Source organism: Eleutherodactylus coqui, chromosome 4 (assembly GCF_035609145.1).
Source record: "Eleutherodactylus coqui strain aEleCoq1 chromosome 4, aEleCoq1.hap1, whole genome shotgun sequence".
Lineage (NCBI taxonomy): Eukaryota > Metazoa > Chordata > Amphibia > Anura > Eleutherodactylidae > Eleutherodactylus > Eleutherodactylus coqui.
Genome location: NC_089840.1, coordinates 166,929,925 through 166,943,161, shown reverse-complemented (window position 1 = coordinate 166,943,161; position 13,237 = coordinate 166,929,925). Strand labels below are relative to the sequence as shown.

Here is a 13,237-nt window from a genome sequence, read left to right as displayed (position 1 = left end):
CTGGATTGAAAGGAGCAGCAATGCACAGTTCTAGTGATTGGTGGAGATCTCAGTGGTCAGACCCCCACCAATCACCTAGTTAGTTATCCATTAATTTATGATTGGGGGGGGGGGGGGGGCGGGACAATTCCTTTGATGTAATAACCCCTTTAAACTCATGGCAGATTGTATGCTACAGTAAAGTCATGAGGAATTATGACTTCTCCTTTTGCAAATCCTTCTGGAACTTAATCCACATCCAAGAGCATTATAAAACACAGAAGAAAGCTATTCCAAAAACTATTCCAGCTGTTGGAGTTGGCTGCCCCTGGGAGGCGAAATACATATGCTTACTCATTGTCAGCTGCTGATATATCTGAAGTCACACAAGACTTTTCCAACCATGTTTAATTCCCCCAAAGCATTTGGATTAAAAAATGAAGCGATTAAAAATCTGCTGTTCCATGTATATGCTCCCATGTGCAACTATAAACTATATACGGCTCCCATGTGACCCATAAACAGGCAAAAACAATGACAAAAATTCTTGTGGACCCTGAAACCATAAATAATTTGGTCAATTTAGGATTTAACATTCAATCACAAAAAATAAATTTGTGTTTGTGGTGCAAGGCATGATGGTCCAGAATTGTGAGGCCATGAAAAATCTCCTTATGTTTAACCCCTTACTCCTTTTTCTACATGAATCCTAGTTGCACTGTCATGTACCGTAGCTGTAGTTAAGACTGAGATATCTGCACACAGGGGTGTTCTGGCGCGTTCGCCACACCAATTATGTGATCTGAAATCCCAAAACTTTAAGTGCTAAACTATTAAGGACTTACATACCACACATCATAAGGACCTCTTAGCATGTGTTGCTGTGGCTGCTCCCTGTCCTTAATGCTGCTGCAGACATGAGAGCATTACATGCAGCAGAACAGATGTTTCTCCTCTCGTATTCCTTACATTATCATTTTCCTCTGCCATTAGGCAATGGGAGACCTTGCATTGCACTCCGTGCGATGTGTTTTACTGTTCCCTTTAAAACAATGGGGAACGTGTTCCGATGAACGCGAAAAGAAAGGACATGCTGTGATTTTTATGTGTATGACTTCATTCAAAAGAATGGGGTTCATATTCGTACAATATTTGTGGAGGCTCGCTACTTTACTTTAGTGATGGGAGGCGTTTTTGCCCCAAAACGCCTTGCATTGCTGTGAAAATTCATGTTGGCAAGCATGATAAAGGGAAGACTTTCTCGGCCTGATATCGCTCTCACTTTGTGTAAGTAATCGTATGGCAATAGAAAAACAGAATTCCAGCACAAACGGATCTGCTCTGTGACGTAATCTTACCGCGCTGGACGGACCCCACTGACTATAATGGGGTCTGTTGAGCTCCTCCTATGTTCTCTGGCATTTTCCCAGAAGAGATAGCGCAGCATGCTGTGTGTGAACATCGTCTAACAGTGCAGTTGGAGCACAAATAGTTCACAGAGAAAGAATACTTATACCATATATGTATATGTATATATATATATATATATATATATATATATATATATATATATATATATATATATATATACACACAAACAACATGACATTTGGGCAATGTTTTAGCCTGCAGGACTTAAAATATTGGGCTGAGAGTGAACCTGTCACATTGAATATATGGTGTAAAGCAGGAGGACCTCGGCAGGTTGTAGAGTGATGGGAGAAAGATTTAGTATAAATTGTATTTTATTCATTTAACCCCCAACAGTCACATTAAAATTGGAAAAACCCTCACGAAAATATTACTTTTTTTGTTGTAGATTTTGAATTGATGTTTCATGTAAATGTATTTAAACTCAGTTGTCTTAGGGCTCATGGCCAAATGTGTAAAATGCAGGTCTTCGCTGGCAGCGAGCCGGCAGAGACCGTGTGTGGCACTGTGCATGCCCGAGAATAACAGCATATGAACAAGCGCAGTGTGATTTTTCCCCACTGTTCAAACTTGGGGCTGGGTATGATATGCAGAGAAATAGAGCATGCTGCGATTTATTTTTCTTGCATATGGATTAGTAGTGTTCACACGCCGGTGTACATGGAACAAAGGAAGTCCATTGACTTTCATTGCCTCCATTGATCGCGTATCATGTGTGCGTTCAATGCATGCATGATATGTGGTGAAAACATGGTCGTGGATATGAGCCCTTGAGTGCATTTTTAACCCCTTAGTGACATAACTATATAAGACAGTGGTCATGACTTTTTTATTTTTCCATTAACATAATTTTTTATGACATCTTGTATTTTGCTAGACCACGTCTAGTTTTTATAGGAACCAATTTCAGGTAGATATATGGTATGATATATGGCAGGAACATTGGCAAAAAAACTTTTTAGTAATTTTTTTATATATTTATTTTTATAGTGTAATAAATATTATGTTAACATTATTCTATGAGTCATTACGAATATGACAATACCAAATTTATAGGGGTTTTATTATGTTTTACCACTTTTGCACAATATAAACACTATTTTTTATACAAAATAACTTTGTGTGGTGCCACATTCCAGAACCAGAGCATTTTTATTTTTCAGTTGACAGAGCTGTATCAGGCCTCTTATGTGGGACAACTTGTAGTTTTCAATGGTACCATTTTTAAATGTGTATGATTTTTAAAAAGATTTTCTTATTTCTGTTTAGGGAAAGCAAGGTGATCAGAAAATGGCTTTTTTGGATTTTTTTAAATTGAATTTTCCATGCTTGATAATGTAACAATGACTGTAGCATCTGCGTGGTTAAATGGTGTGGAGGAATGATTAGATGAACAAGTTCTCATCATTTCCATCCTCTTCAGTTAAAAGCCCCATTTGCAACAATCAGAAAGCAAACAGGCTTTCTGATTGATGGGTGGGTGATAACTAATGATGAGCGAGCACCAAAATGCTCGGGTGCTCGTTACTCGAGTCGAAGTTGAAGTCAATGGGCGACCCGAGCATTTTTGTATGGGACCTATGCTCCGCTAAGGTTTTCATTTGTGAAAATCTGGGAAATTCAAGAAAGTGATGGGAACGACACAGAAACGGATAGGGCAGGCGAGGGGCTACATGTTGGGCTGCATCTCAAGTTCCCAGGTCCCACTATTAAGCCACAATAGCGGCAAGAGTGCCCCCCCCAACAATTTTTACTTCTGAAAAACCCTCATTAGCAAGGCATACCTTAGCTAAGCACCACACTACCTCCAACAAAGCACAATCACTGCCTGCATGACACTCCGCTGCCACTTCTCCTGGGTAACATGCTGCCCAACCACCCATTTCAGTAATAGTAGCAGTCAAGACAGGTCCCAGTAGCAATTCCAAAGCAGCAGTATAGGGGGAGCACAGTATTAGTTCCATTTCAGTAGTAGTAGCAGTCTAGACAGGCCCCAGTAACATATCACTAGCAGCAGTATAGGGGGAGCACAGTATTAGTTCCATTTCAGTAGTAGTAGCAGTCTGGACAGGCCCCAGTAACATATCACTAGCAGCAGTATAGGGGGAGCACAGTATTAGTTCCATTTCAGTAGTAGTTGCAGTCTAGACAGGCCCCAGTAACATATCACTAGCAGCAGTATAGGGGGAGCACAGTATTAGTTCCATTTCAGTAATAGTAGCAGTCTAGACAGGCCCCAGTAACAATTCCAAAGCAGCAGTATAGGGGGACCACAGTATTAGTTCCATTTCAGTAGTAGTAGCAGTCTAGACAGGCCCCAGTAACATATCACTAGCAGCAGTATAGGGGGAGCACAGTCTTAGTTCCATTTCAGTAATAGTAGCAGTTAAGACAGGCCCCAGTAACAATTTCAAAGCAGCAGTATAGGGGGAGCACAGTATTAGTTCCATTTCAGTAGTAGTAGCAGTCAAGACAGGCCGCAGTAACATTCCCATTGCAGCAGTTTAGGGAGATAACAGTCTCTTTCACATTTCAGTAGTTGCAGTATAGACAAGGCCCCAGTTACATTTATGTAGCAAAAGTGTAGGCCAACCCCACACACCTTGCTGTACCATGAGTGCAGGTGAAGCCCATAAAAATTACTAGGATTACACTGTAGGCGGGGGCCCACAAAAAATTGGTGTACCAACAGTACTAATGTACCTCAGAAAAATTGCCCATGCCCAACCAAGAGGGCGGGTGAAACCCATTAATCGCTTTGGTTACTGTGGCTTAATTTGTAACCAGGCCTGGAGGCAGCCCAGTTAAAATAAAAATTGGTTCAGGTGCAAGTTTCAACGCTTTAATGAGAATTGAAACGTATAAACATTGTTTACAAAAGTAATATGACTGAGCCTTGTGGGCCTAAGAAAAACTGCTCGCTCGGCGTGATTACGTGAGGTTTCAGGAGGAGGAGCAGGAGGAGGAGGATGAATATAATACACAGATTGATGAAGCTAAAAGGTCCCCGTTTTTTATGGTGATAGAGAACGATGCTTCCATCCGCGGGTGCAGCCTACGTATTGTTTAGGTACCGCTGCTGTCCGCTGGTGGAGAAGAGAAGTCTGGGGAAATCCAGGCTTTGTTCATCTTTATGAGTGTAAGCCTGTCGGCACTGTCAGTTGACAGGCGGGTACGCTTATCCGTGATGATTCCCCCAGCCGCACTAAACACCCTCTCTGACAAGACGCTAGCCGCAGGACAAGTAAGCACCTCCAGGGCATACAGCGCAAGTTCAGGCCACATGTCCAGCTTCGACACCCAGTAGTTGTACGGAGCAGAGGCGTCACGGAAGACGGTCGTGCGATTGGCTACGTACTCCCTCACCATCCTTTTACAGTGCTCCCGCCGACTCAGCCTTGACTGGGGAGCGGTAACACAGTCTTGCTGGGGAGCCATAAAGCTGGCAAAGGCCTTGGAGAGTGTTCCCCTGCCTGCGCTGTACATGCTGCCTGATCTCCACGCCTCCCCTGCTACCTGGCCCTCGGAACTGCGCCTTCTGCCACTAGCGCTGTCGGATGGGAATTTTACCATCAGTTTGTCCACCAGGGTCCTGTGGTATAGCATCACTCTCGAACCCCTTTCCTCTTCGGGTATGAGAGTGGAAAGGTTCTCCTTATACCGTGGGTCGAGCAGTGTGTACACCCAGTAATCCGTAGTGGCCAGAATGCGTGTAACGCGAGGGTCACGAGAAAGGCATCCTAACATGAAGTCAGCCATGTGTGCCAGGGTACCTGTACGCAACACATGGCTGTCCTCACTAGGAAGATCACTTTCAGGATCCTCCTCCTCAGGCCATACACGCTGAAAGGATGACAGGCAAGCAGCATGGGTACCCTCAGCAGTGGGCCCGGCTGTCTCTTCCCCCTGCTCCTCCTCAGGCTCCTCCACCTCCTCCTCCTCAACGCGCTGAGATATAGACATGAGGGTGCTCTGACTATCCAGCGACATACTGTCTTCCCCCGCCTCCGTTTCCGAGCGCAAAGCGTCTGCCTTTATGCTTTGCAGGGAACTTCTCAAGAGGCAAAGCAGAGGAATGGTGACGCTAATGATTGCAGCATCGCCGCTCACCATCTGGGTAGACTCCTCAAAGTTTCCAAGGACCTGGCAGATGGCTGCAAACCAGGCCCACTCTTCTGTAAAGAATTGAGGAGGCTGACTCCCACTGGGCCGCCCATGTTGGAGTTGGTATTACACTATAGCTCTACGCTGCTCATAGAGCCTGGCCAACATGTGGAGCGTAGAGTTCCACAGTGTGGGCACGTCGCACAGCAGTCGGTGCACTGGCAGATTAAACCGATATTGCAGGGTCCGCAGGGTGGCAGCGTCCGTGTTGGACTTGCGGAAATGTGCGCTGACCCGGCGCACCTTACCGAGCAGGTCTGACAAGCTTGGGTAGCTTTTCAGAAACCGCTGAACCACCAAACTAAAGACGTGGGCCAGGCATGGCACGTGCGTGAGGCTGCCGAGCTGCAGAGCCGCCACCAGGTTACGGTCGTTGTTACACACGACCATGCCCGGTTGGAGGCTCAGTGGCGAAAGCTAGCGGTCGGTCTGCTCTGTCAGACCATGCAACAGTTCGTGGGCCGTGTGCCTCTTCTCTCCTAAGCTGAGTAGTTTCAGCACGGCCTGCTGACGCTTGCCCACCACTGTGCTGCCAGGCCGCGTGACACCGACTGCTGGCGACGTGCTGCTGACACCTCTTGATTGCGAGATAGAGGTTGCGTAGGAGGAGGAGTGTGGTTTAGTGGAGGAAGCATACACCGCCGCAGATACCAGCACCGAGCTGGGGCCCGCAATTCTGGGGGTGGGTAGGACGTGAATGGTCCCAGGCTCTGACTTGGTCCCAGCCTCCACTAAATTCACCCAATGTGCCGTCATGGAGATATAGTGGCCCTGCCCGCCTGTGCTTGTCCACGTGTCCGTTGTTAAGTGGACCTTACCAGTAACCGCGTTGGTGAGGGCGCGTACAATGTTGCGGGAGACGTGGACGTGCAGGGCTGGGATGGCACATCGGGAAAAGTAGTGGCGACTGGGAACCGAGTAGCGCGGGGCTGCCGCCGCCATCATGATTTTGAAAACCTCCGTTTCCACAAGCCTATACGGCAGCATCTCCAGGCTGATCAATTTGGCTATGTGCACTTTTAACGCTTGAGCGTGTGGGTGCGTGGCGTCGTACTTGCGCTTGCACTCAAACAGTTGCGCTAGCGACGGCTGGACGCTGCGCTGAGAGACATTGCTGGATGGGGCCGAGGACAGCGGAGGTGAGGGTGTGGGTGCAGGCCGGGAGACGGTCGTGCCTGTGTCCTGAGAGGGGGGTTGGATCTCAGTGGCAGGTTGGGGCACAGGGGGAGAGGCAGTGGTGCAAACCGGAGGCGGTGAACGGCCTTCGTCCCACCTTGTGGGGTGCTTGGCCATCATATGCCTGCGCATGCTGGTGGTGATGAGGCTGGTGGTGGCGGCTCCCCGGCTGATCATGGCGCGACAAACCTTGCACACCACAGTTCGTCGGTCGTCTGCACTCTCAGTGAAAAACTGCCAGAACTTTGTGCACCTCAGCCTCTGCAGGGTGGCATGGCCCGAGGGGGCGCTTTGGGAAACAGTTGGTGGATTATTCAGTCTGGCCCTGCCTCTACCCCTGGCCACCGCACTGCCTCTTCCAACCTGCCCTGCTGCTGCAATTGCCTCCCCCTCTGAAGACCTGTCCTCAGTAGGCTTAGCAAACCAGGTGGGGTCAGTCACCTCATCGTCCAGCTGCTCTTCCTCCGAATCCTCTGTGCGCTCCTCCCTCGGACTTACTGCCCTTACTACTACCTCACTGATAGACAACTGTGTCTCATCGTCATCGTCCTCCTCACCCACTGAAAGCTCTTGAGACAGTTGCCGGAAGTCCCCAGTCTCCTCACCCGGACCCCGGGAACTTTCCAAAGGTTGGGCATCGGTCATGAGAAACTCCTCAGGTGATAGAGGAACCATTTTTTCGCACTGAAAGCCGTGACCCGAGAACAGTTACTGGGAGCCTGCCTGCTCTTCTGAATGTGTCATTTGCTGGGAGGGAGGAGGCTGGGAGAAGGGAGGAGCAGCAGCGAGAGGATTCAGGGCTGCAGCAGTGGACGGCGTAGAAGACTGGGTGGTGACGGTGGATAGTTTGCTGGATCCACTTTCTGCCATCCACGACAGGACCTGCTCACACTGCTCAGTTTCTAATAAAGGTCTACCGCGTGGACCCATTAATTGTGAGATGAATTTGGGGACCCCAGAAACTTGCTTTTCTCCTAATCCCGCAGCAGTCGGCTGCGATACACCTGGACCAGGAGCTCGGCCTGTGCCCACACCCTGACTTTGGCCTCCGCGTCCTCGCCCGCGTCCACGTCCTCTAGGCCTAGCTTTACCTCTCAGCATGGTGTATTACGAGTAGAGCAGAAACAGAACGCTGTAATTAAATGTGCCGCTTATTGGCCTGTGGTTGGAGGCTGACTTCGCTTACGGAACGCACAGCAGAGCCAGGAAACAATTATGCGCAAGCCTGTAGTGAGACCTAGGTGCGTATGACTGAGCTACTGGAATTCACAGGGCAGAACCAGTCAAGTGGCCAAAGGCCAGTGGTAGGCCTCAAGTATTTTGCTTCAATTTTTTAAAATGGTGAGGTGAAAAACCAGACAGACACCGTATGCAGCGTATATATGTATACTCTTTCCCTCTGGCGGGATGACGGCGATCATGTAACGGACACAGCAGAGCCAGGAAACAATTATGCGCAAGCCTGTAGTCAGACCTAGGTGCGTATGACTGAGCTACTGGAATTCACAGGGCCGAACCAGTCAAGTGGCCAAAGGCCAGTGGAAGGCCTTAAGTATTTTGCTTCAATTTTTAAAATGGTGAGGTGAAAAACCAGACAGACATCGTATGCAATGTATATATGTATACTCTTTCCCTCTGGCGGGATGACGGCGATCATGTAACGGACACAGCAGAGCCAGGAAACAATTATGTGCAAGCCTGTAGTCAGACCTAGGTGCGTATGACTGAGCTACTGGAATTCACAGGGCAGAACCAGTCAAGTGGCCAAAGGCCAGTGGTAGGCCTTAAGTATTTTGCTTCAATTTTTTTAAATGGTGAGGTGAAAAACCAGACAGACACCATATGCAGCGTATATATGTATACTCTTTCCCTCTGGCGGGATGACGGCGATCATGTAATGGACACAGCAGAGCCAGGAAACAATTATGCGTAAGCCTGCTGTAACGCTTAGCTGGGTAATAATGAGCGACTACTACCCCCAGCAGACACACAGTAAACTGAAGACAGTCACAGGCAGCCCAAATATAGTATTTTTTTCCAATTTTGGGGAAAAAGCCCACTGTCTATATAGCCTGTATATGGATTTCCCTGTTGGAGGATGACTGTGGTTATTGAAAGCACAGTGCAGCCAGAAAAAATTATGCGCAAGGCTGGGTATTAATGAGCGACTACTAGTACCCCCAACAGACACGCAGTAAACTGAAGACGGTCACAGGCAGCCCAAATATAGTATTTTTTTCCAATTTTGGGGAAAAAGCCCACTGCCTATATAGCCTGTATATGGATTTCCCTGTTGGAGGATGACTGTGGTTATTGAAAGCACAGTGCAGCCAGAAAAAATTATGCGCAAGGCTGCAGTAACACCTAGCTGGGTATTAATGAGCGACTACTACCCCCAGCAGACACACAGTAAACTGAACACGGTCACAGGCAGCCCAAAGATTTTTTTTTCCAATTTTTTTGAAAAAGCCCACTGCCTATATAGCCAGTATATCTCTTTCCCTGTACCACTGTCCCTGCCTCACCAGTACTGCCCCTATACTCAGTAAAATGACTGCAGACTGAGGACGCTATGGTCTGCACACCCGATATACAAAAAAAAAATTTGCAAAACTGCTAAAAGCAACCTCAACAGTACTGCACACGGTCAGATGTGGCCCTAAGAAGGACCGTTGGGGTTCTTAAAGATGAAGATAACAGCCTAACACTCTCCCTATAGCAGCTACAGCAGGACGGCACTTTCCCTAATGTCTCTCAGCGTGCATCTGTGGCGAGCCGCGGCCGGCCCCAGTTTAGATACTCGGGTGTCACCTGATCTCCCCAGCCACTCACTGCAGGGGGGTGGGATAGGGCTGGAACTTCACAGGAGGAAGTTGTAATGCCTTCCCTGTGTTTCTATTGGCCAGAAAACGGCGCAAAATTTTCTGGGAAGAAAATGGAAGTGACTCGAACACCGTGTAGTGCTCGTCTCAAGTAACGAGCATCTCGAGTACCCTAATACTCGAACGAGCATCAAGCTCGGACGAGTACGCTCACTCATCTCTAGTGATAACATGAACAAAAATTCATGTCACTCTTCCCTGGAACAGGGAGATATACAGGAGAATCACAGATCTTCTCTGCTGCTACTGGTCTCCCTTCCCTCTTTCCTCTGCACACTAAAAAATGACAGCTGTAAATTTAGTATTCCCACCTCCACTTCAAACGGCTGTAACTTCGGTTCTATAAGGGCTATGAAGGATCTTGGCTTTAAAATGTCACCAAAAACATCTGACAGAACTGGAGCTGCAGCTGTTTAAAGCAGACTGAGCTCTATGTGTCCTACACTGTAATGTCCTTTTCCTGCAGAAGGAATGGGGTTTGTCCTAAACTGCTAGGGGTAAAATAACTGTTCTTTCTAGGCTCAGGAGTCCAGTCGGTGGTCTTATCAGTGATTTGACAGAAATATCTGAATGTACACTTATACATAGAAGGATGCCAATCATTGGGTCGCTCTGCCCACTGAACTTAAATGCAGAATGAGCAGGAATTTTAATCAATAGGTGACAAGTTGTATAGTGTTATGTACAAAGATTCAGTTTATCGATCTGCTCAGCTCCTATTGCTCCATAACATGATAGAATGTGCTGCATTTTCATGTGACGTGTTCCCTTTAACTGCACTCAGGCATGTAATGATAGGTGGTACAAAGTGTTGTGCTTGCATCTAAAATGTCGCTCTGTCCCATATGAGGAGAGCAATGTCAGTAATGGCATGTCATATTTGGGGGCTCCTTATAGATTTTGCATTCGGGCCAAGGATTTCAAGTAATGCCTCTGCATTCAACCTTTGGAATGGGGTGGGGTTACACTTAAAATGTGTATTAAGTGTTTTATATAATGTGTGTGTTAAGTACCTCTATGCCTGTAGCATGGACACATGTTTTTACTTACATTGTGAACAATCATATTCGGAGTGTGAAGCGGTGAAATATGTCAGTGCTATATGAATGAGTGTCAGTAAAATAAAGAAGCTGCTGTAGTCTAAATAAGTTATTTACCATAAATGTTTTATATTTTACAGCCCTAATGGTAACACAATACAGACTAGTATTTGCAATCTTGCTAGTTTCCTTATAGCTAGATATATATGGGTTTGTAGAATAGTTCATGCTACACAGAAGCTGCTGGGGACATTTCTTGTGTTCGTTTGCTATGAAAACCTTTTGCATAAAACATGTTGCAACATATAGCATAAAAGAGTTGTGGAGATACTGGTAGTTGGTGCTCTCAAATTCCTCAAATATAATGCACATTTTTGATTCATATGATTGCCAATTGAGACATTCTCAGTGAAAATAGTAATATCACCCCAATTCTAGTAATTTTATATATATTGTCCCATGCCAGATCAACCTTTTCACCAGCCTACAACCAGACATGTAAATTCTGCCTCTAGCTGAAGTACTGGAGACGTGATAGAATGTCTCATTACTAGGACTAATTCTATGCAGACGCAGTGCAGTCACGTTACAAAATACATGCAAGTATAATACTACCTGTCAAACTTCCATTCAGCAGAACTAGCATCAAGAATGCCACAGGAAGGATGGTGACCATGATGTTGATGATGGATCCAATTTCATCCACTTGAAAAAACACAAGTCTTTCCTCTCCAGGGTGCTTAAGATGTCCCGTGTCTCTCAGCTCTGAAGACTACAAGAGCTCTGAAAGTAGGATATTACTACAAAAGTGGAAAACTGGCCAGGATATTCTTTACACTACAGACCCAGTTCTCCTGGCAGGACTCCAAAGAGACTCCCCGCCGCCCCCTTCTGTACACACAGGGTGTGCATGGAATTCAAAGGCCGGCATTTAACCTTACAGGAAAAGTGGGTGGAAAAAGATCCATCACTTTAACTCCCTCCATACCTCGGGCACCAGCACAAGCATGGCACATTTTGACAAGGCTCTTCTAATGCCATCATTGCTAGCTCGCAACATGGGATCTGCTCATATTCACAGATTTGTAAATGATGCACATCATTACTTTACAGGTACAGTACTTCTAAACATGATAAATCGCAGACATAGCATAGAATAGTACACAGCGGATACGCGGTTAAATTAATCATTAAAGGGGCACTCCGTTTTTCTTTTTATTCATTCACGATGTAAAGTGTACTGCCCTTACTGAGGACCACCTCCCCTTATTAATCAAACATGCCCCAGTACAACATGCAGAAAAACATTGTCTGAAGGCAAACTCTTCTAACTTCTATTACAACTTATGGCCTAGACCCGGGATAGGCCATCAATATCTGGTTGGTGGGAGTCTGTTGCTCAGACCCCTTGCCCATCAACTGTATTACGTGGCTGTGGTGCTCCAGTCAGCACCATAGCCTCTTCAATGTTTGTATCTCAGCTCCAACGTGCTTGAACCGCACAACACGGTATTACTGAAGTGACTGGGACAAGCCTGTAGTACTCAGAATGGTTGCTACATTTTGGAGGCTTGCAGGGATGCAGCACCCCATCGATCAGCTGACCAGCGGGGGATCCTAAGTGGTGGACTCCCACCGATCGAAAAATGATGGCCTATCCTGACGATTTTAATAGGTTAGGTAGGAATCAATCTATTCTAACTACACCTAGAATTCCTGTTGTTATGTATAACTTTTCTCCCCCTGCGCGGGGTCTATGCGACAAGAATGTTGCCAAGAGTTTGAAACTACTTTGAATAAATACTTTTGAAACATAAAAGGTTAGGTAAACTCTTAAAGGACCAAGAAAATGTTCTCCTGAAATAGTCACTGCACTAAGACAAGTTCTGTTATTATGATAGCTAGCAAGAGTGCAAATATCTTTACTAACCTAAAAAGAAGGTATGGTACTGAAAAATCATGCTATAGTGCCGCCCACCAGGGTCTCTATTACTTTTAACCTCTTAAAGACCAAACACAGTAAATATTTGGCGCTTGATCTTGGGCTTTAATTATGTCTGATAACAGAAGTATGGAGTGGGATTAAAGCTTCTGTGCCTGCAATCAAGCAGGAGCAGGTCCTCAGTTTTTTAATTGCTTCTGCCTTCTCCTTTCCTGGGTACATAGTGCTCAATAAGCGCTATGTACTAAGTAGTGAAAGTGGCTGTGTTTCTTCCACTATGCGACCAGGCGATCACGTGACCGTGAGGACCCCCCTGTTACAGCAGAGCTGCAGGGTCCTAGCTGCCCCTAATCATCTATATTAATGGCTACTGTTACTACTGGGGGATGTTTTCCCCTGTAACCAGGGCTTCTATGGATGCTTCTCCTATGGAGGCACCAGCTACAGTAGAAAAGTGTGAAATTTAAAAAAAAAGAAATACCATGTGAATGACCCCCAGAGGTCTTATATGACGTTATGAGGGACATAGATGTAAAAAAAAATTGTTACAAAAATAAGTAAATAAAATTAAAATATATACACAATAAAAAAACTACCCACCGCCGACACCAACCAAAACTGTC

The 13,237-nt window shown here is 46.1% G+C and overlaps 1 protein-coding gene across 1 annotated transcript in view; it reads right to left on the bottom strand.

Moving 5' to 3' along the window:
* Positions 1-11,535, bottom strand: part of PLAC9 (placenta associated 9) — a 53,643-nt gene extending 42,108 nt beyond the window's left edge. Inside the window, exon 1 of the mRNA XM_066598717.1 lies at positions 11,288-11,535. Coding sequence (XP_066454814.1) covers positions 11,288-11,348 — 61 coding nt within the window. The 5' untranslated portion in view covers positions 11,349-11,535. The remainder of the gene's footprint in view (positions 1-11,287) is intronic.
* Between the last annotated feature and the right edge of the window lie 1,702 nt (positions 11,536-13,237).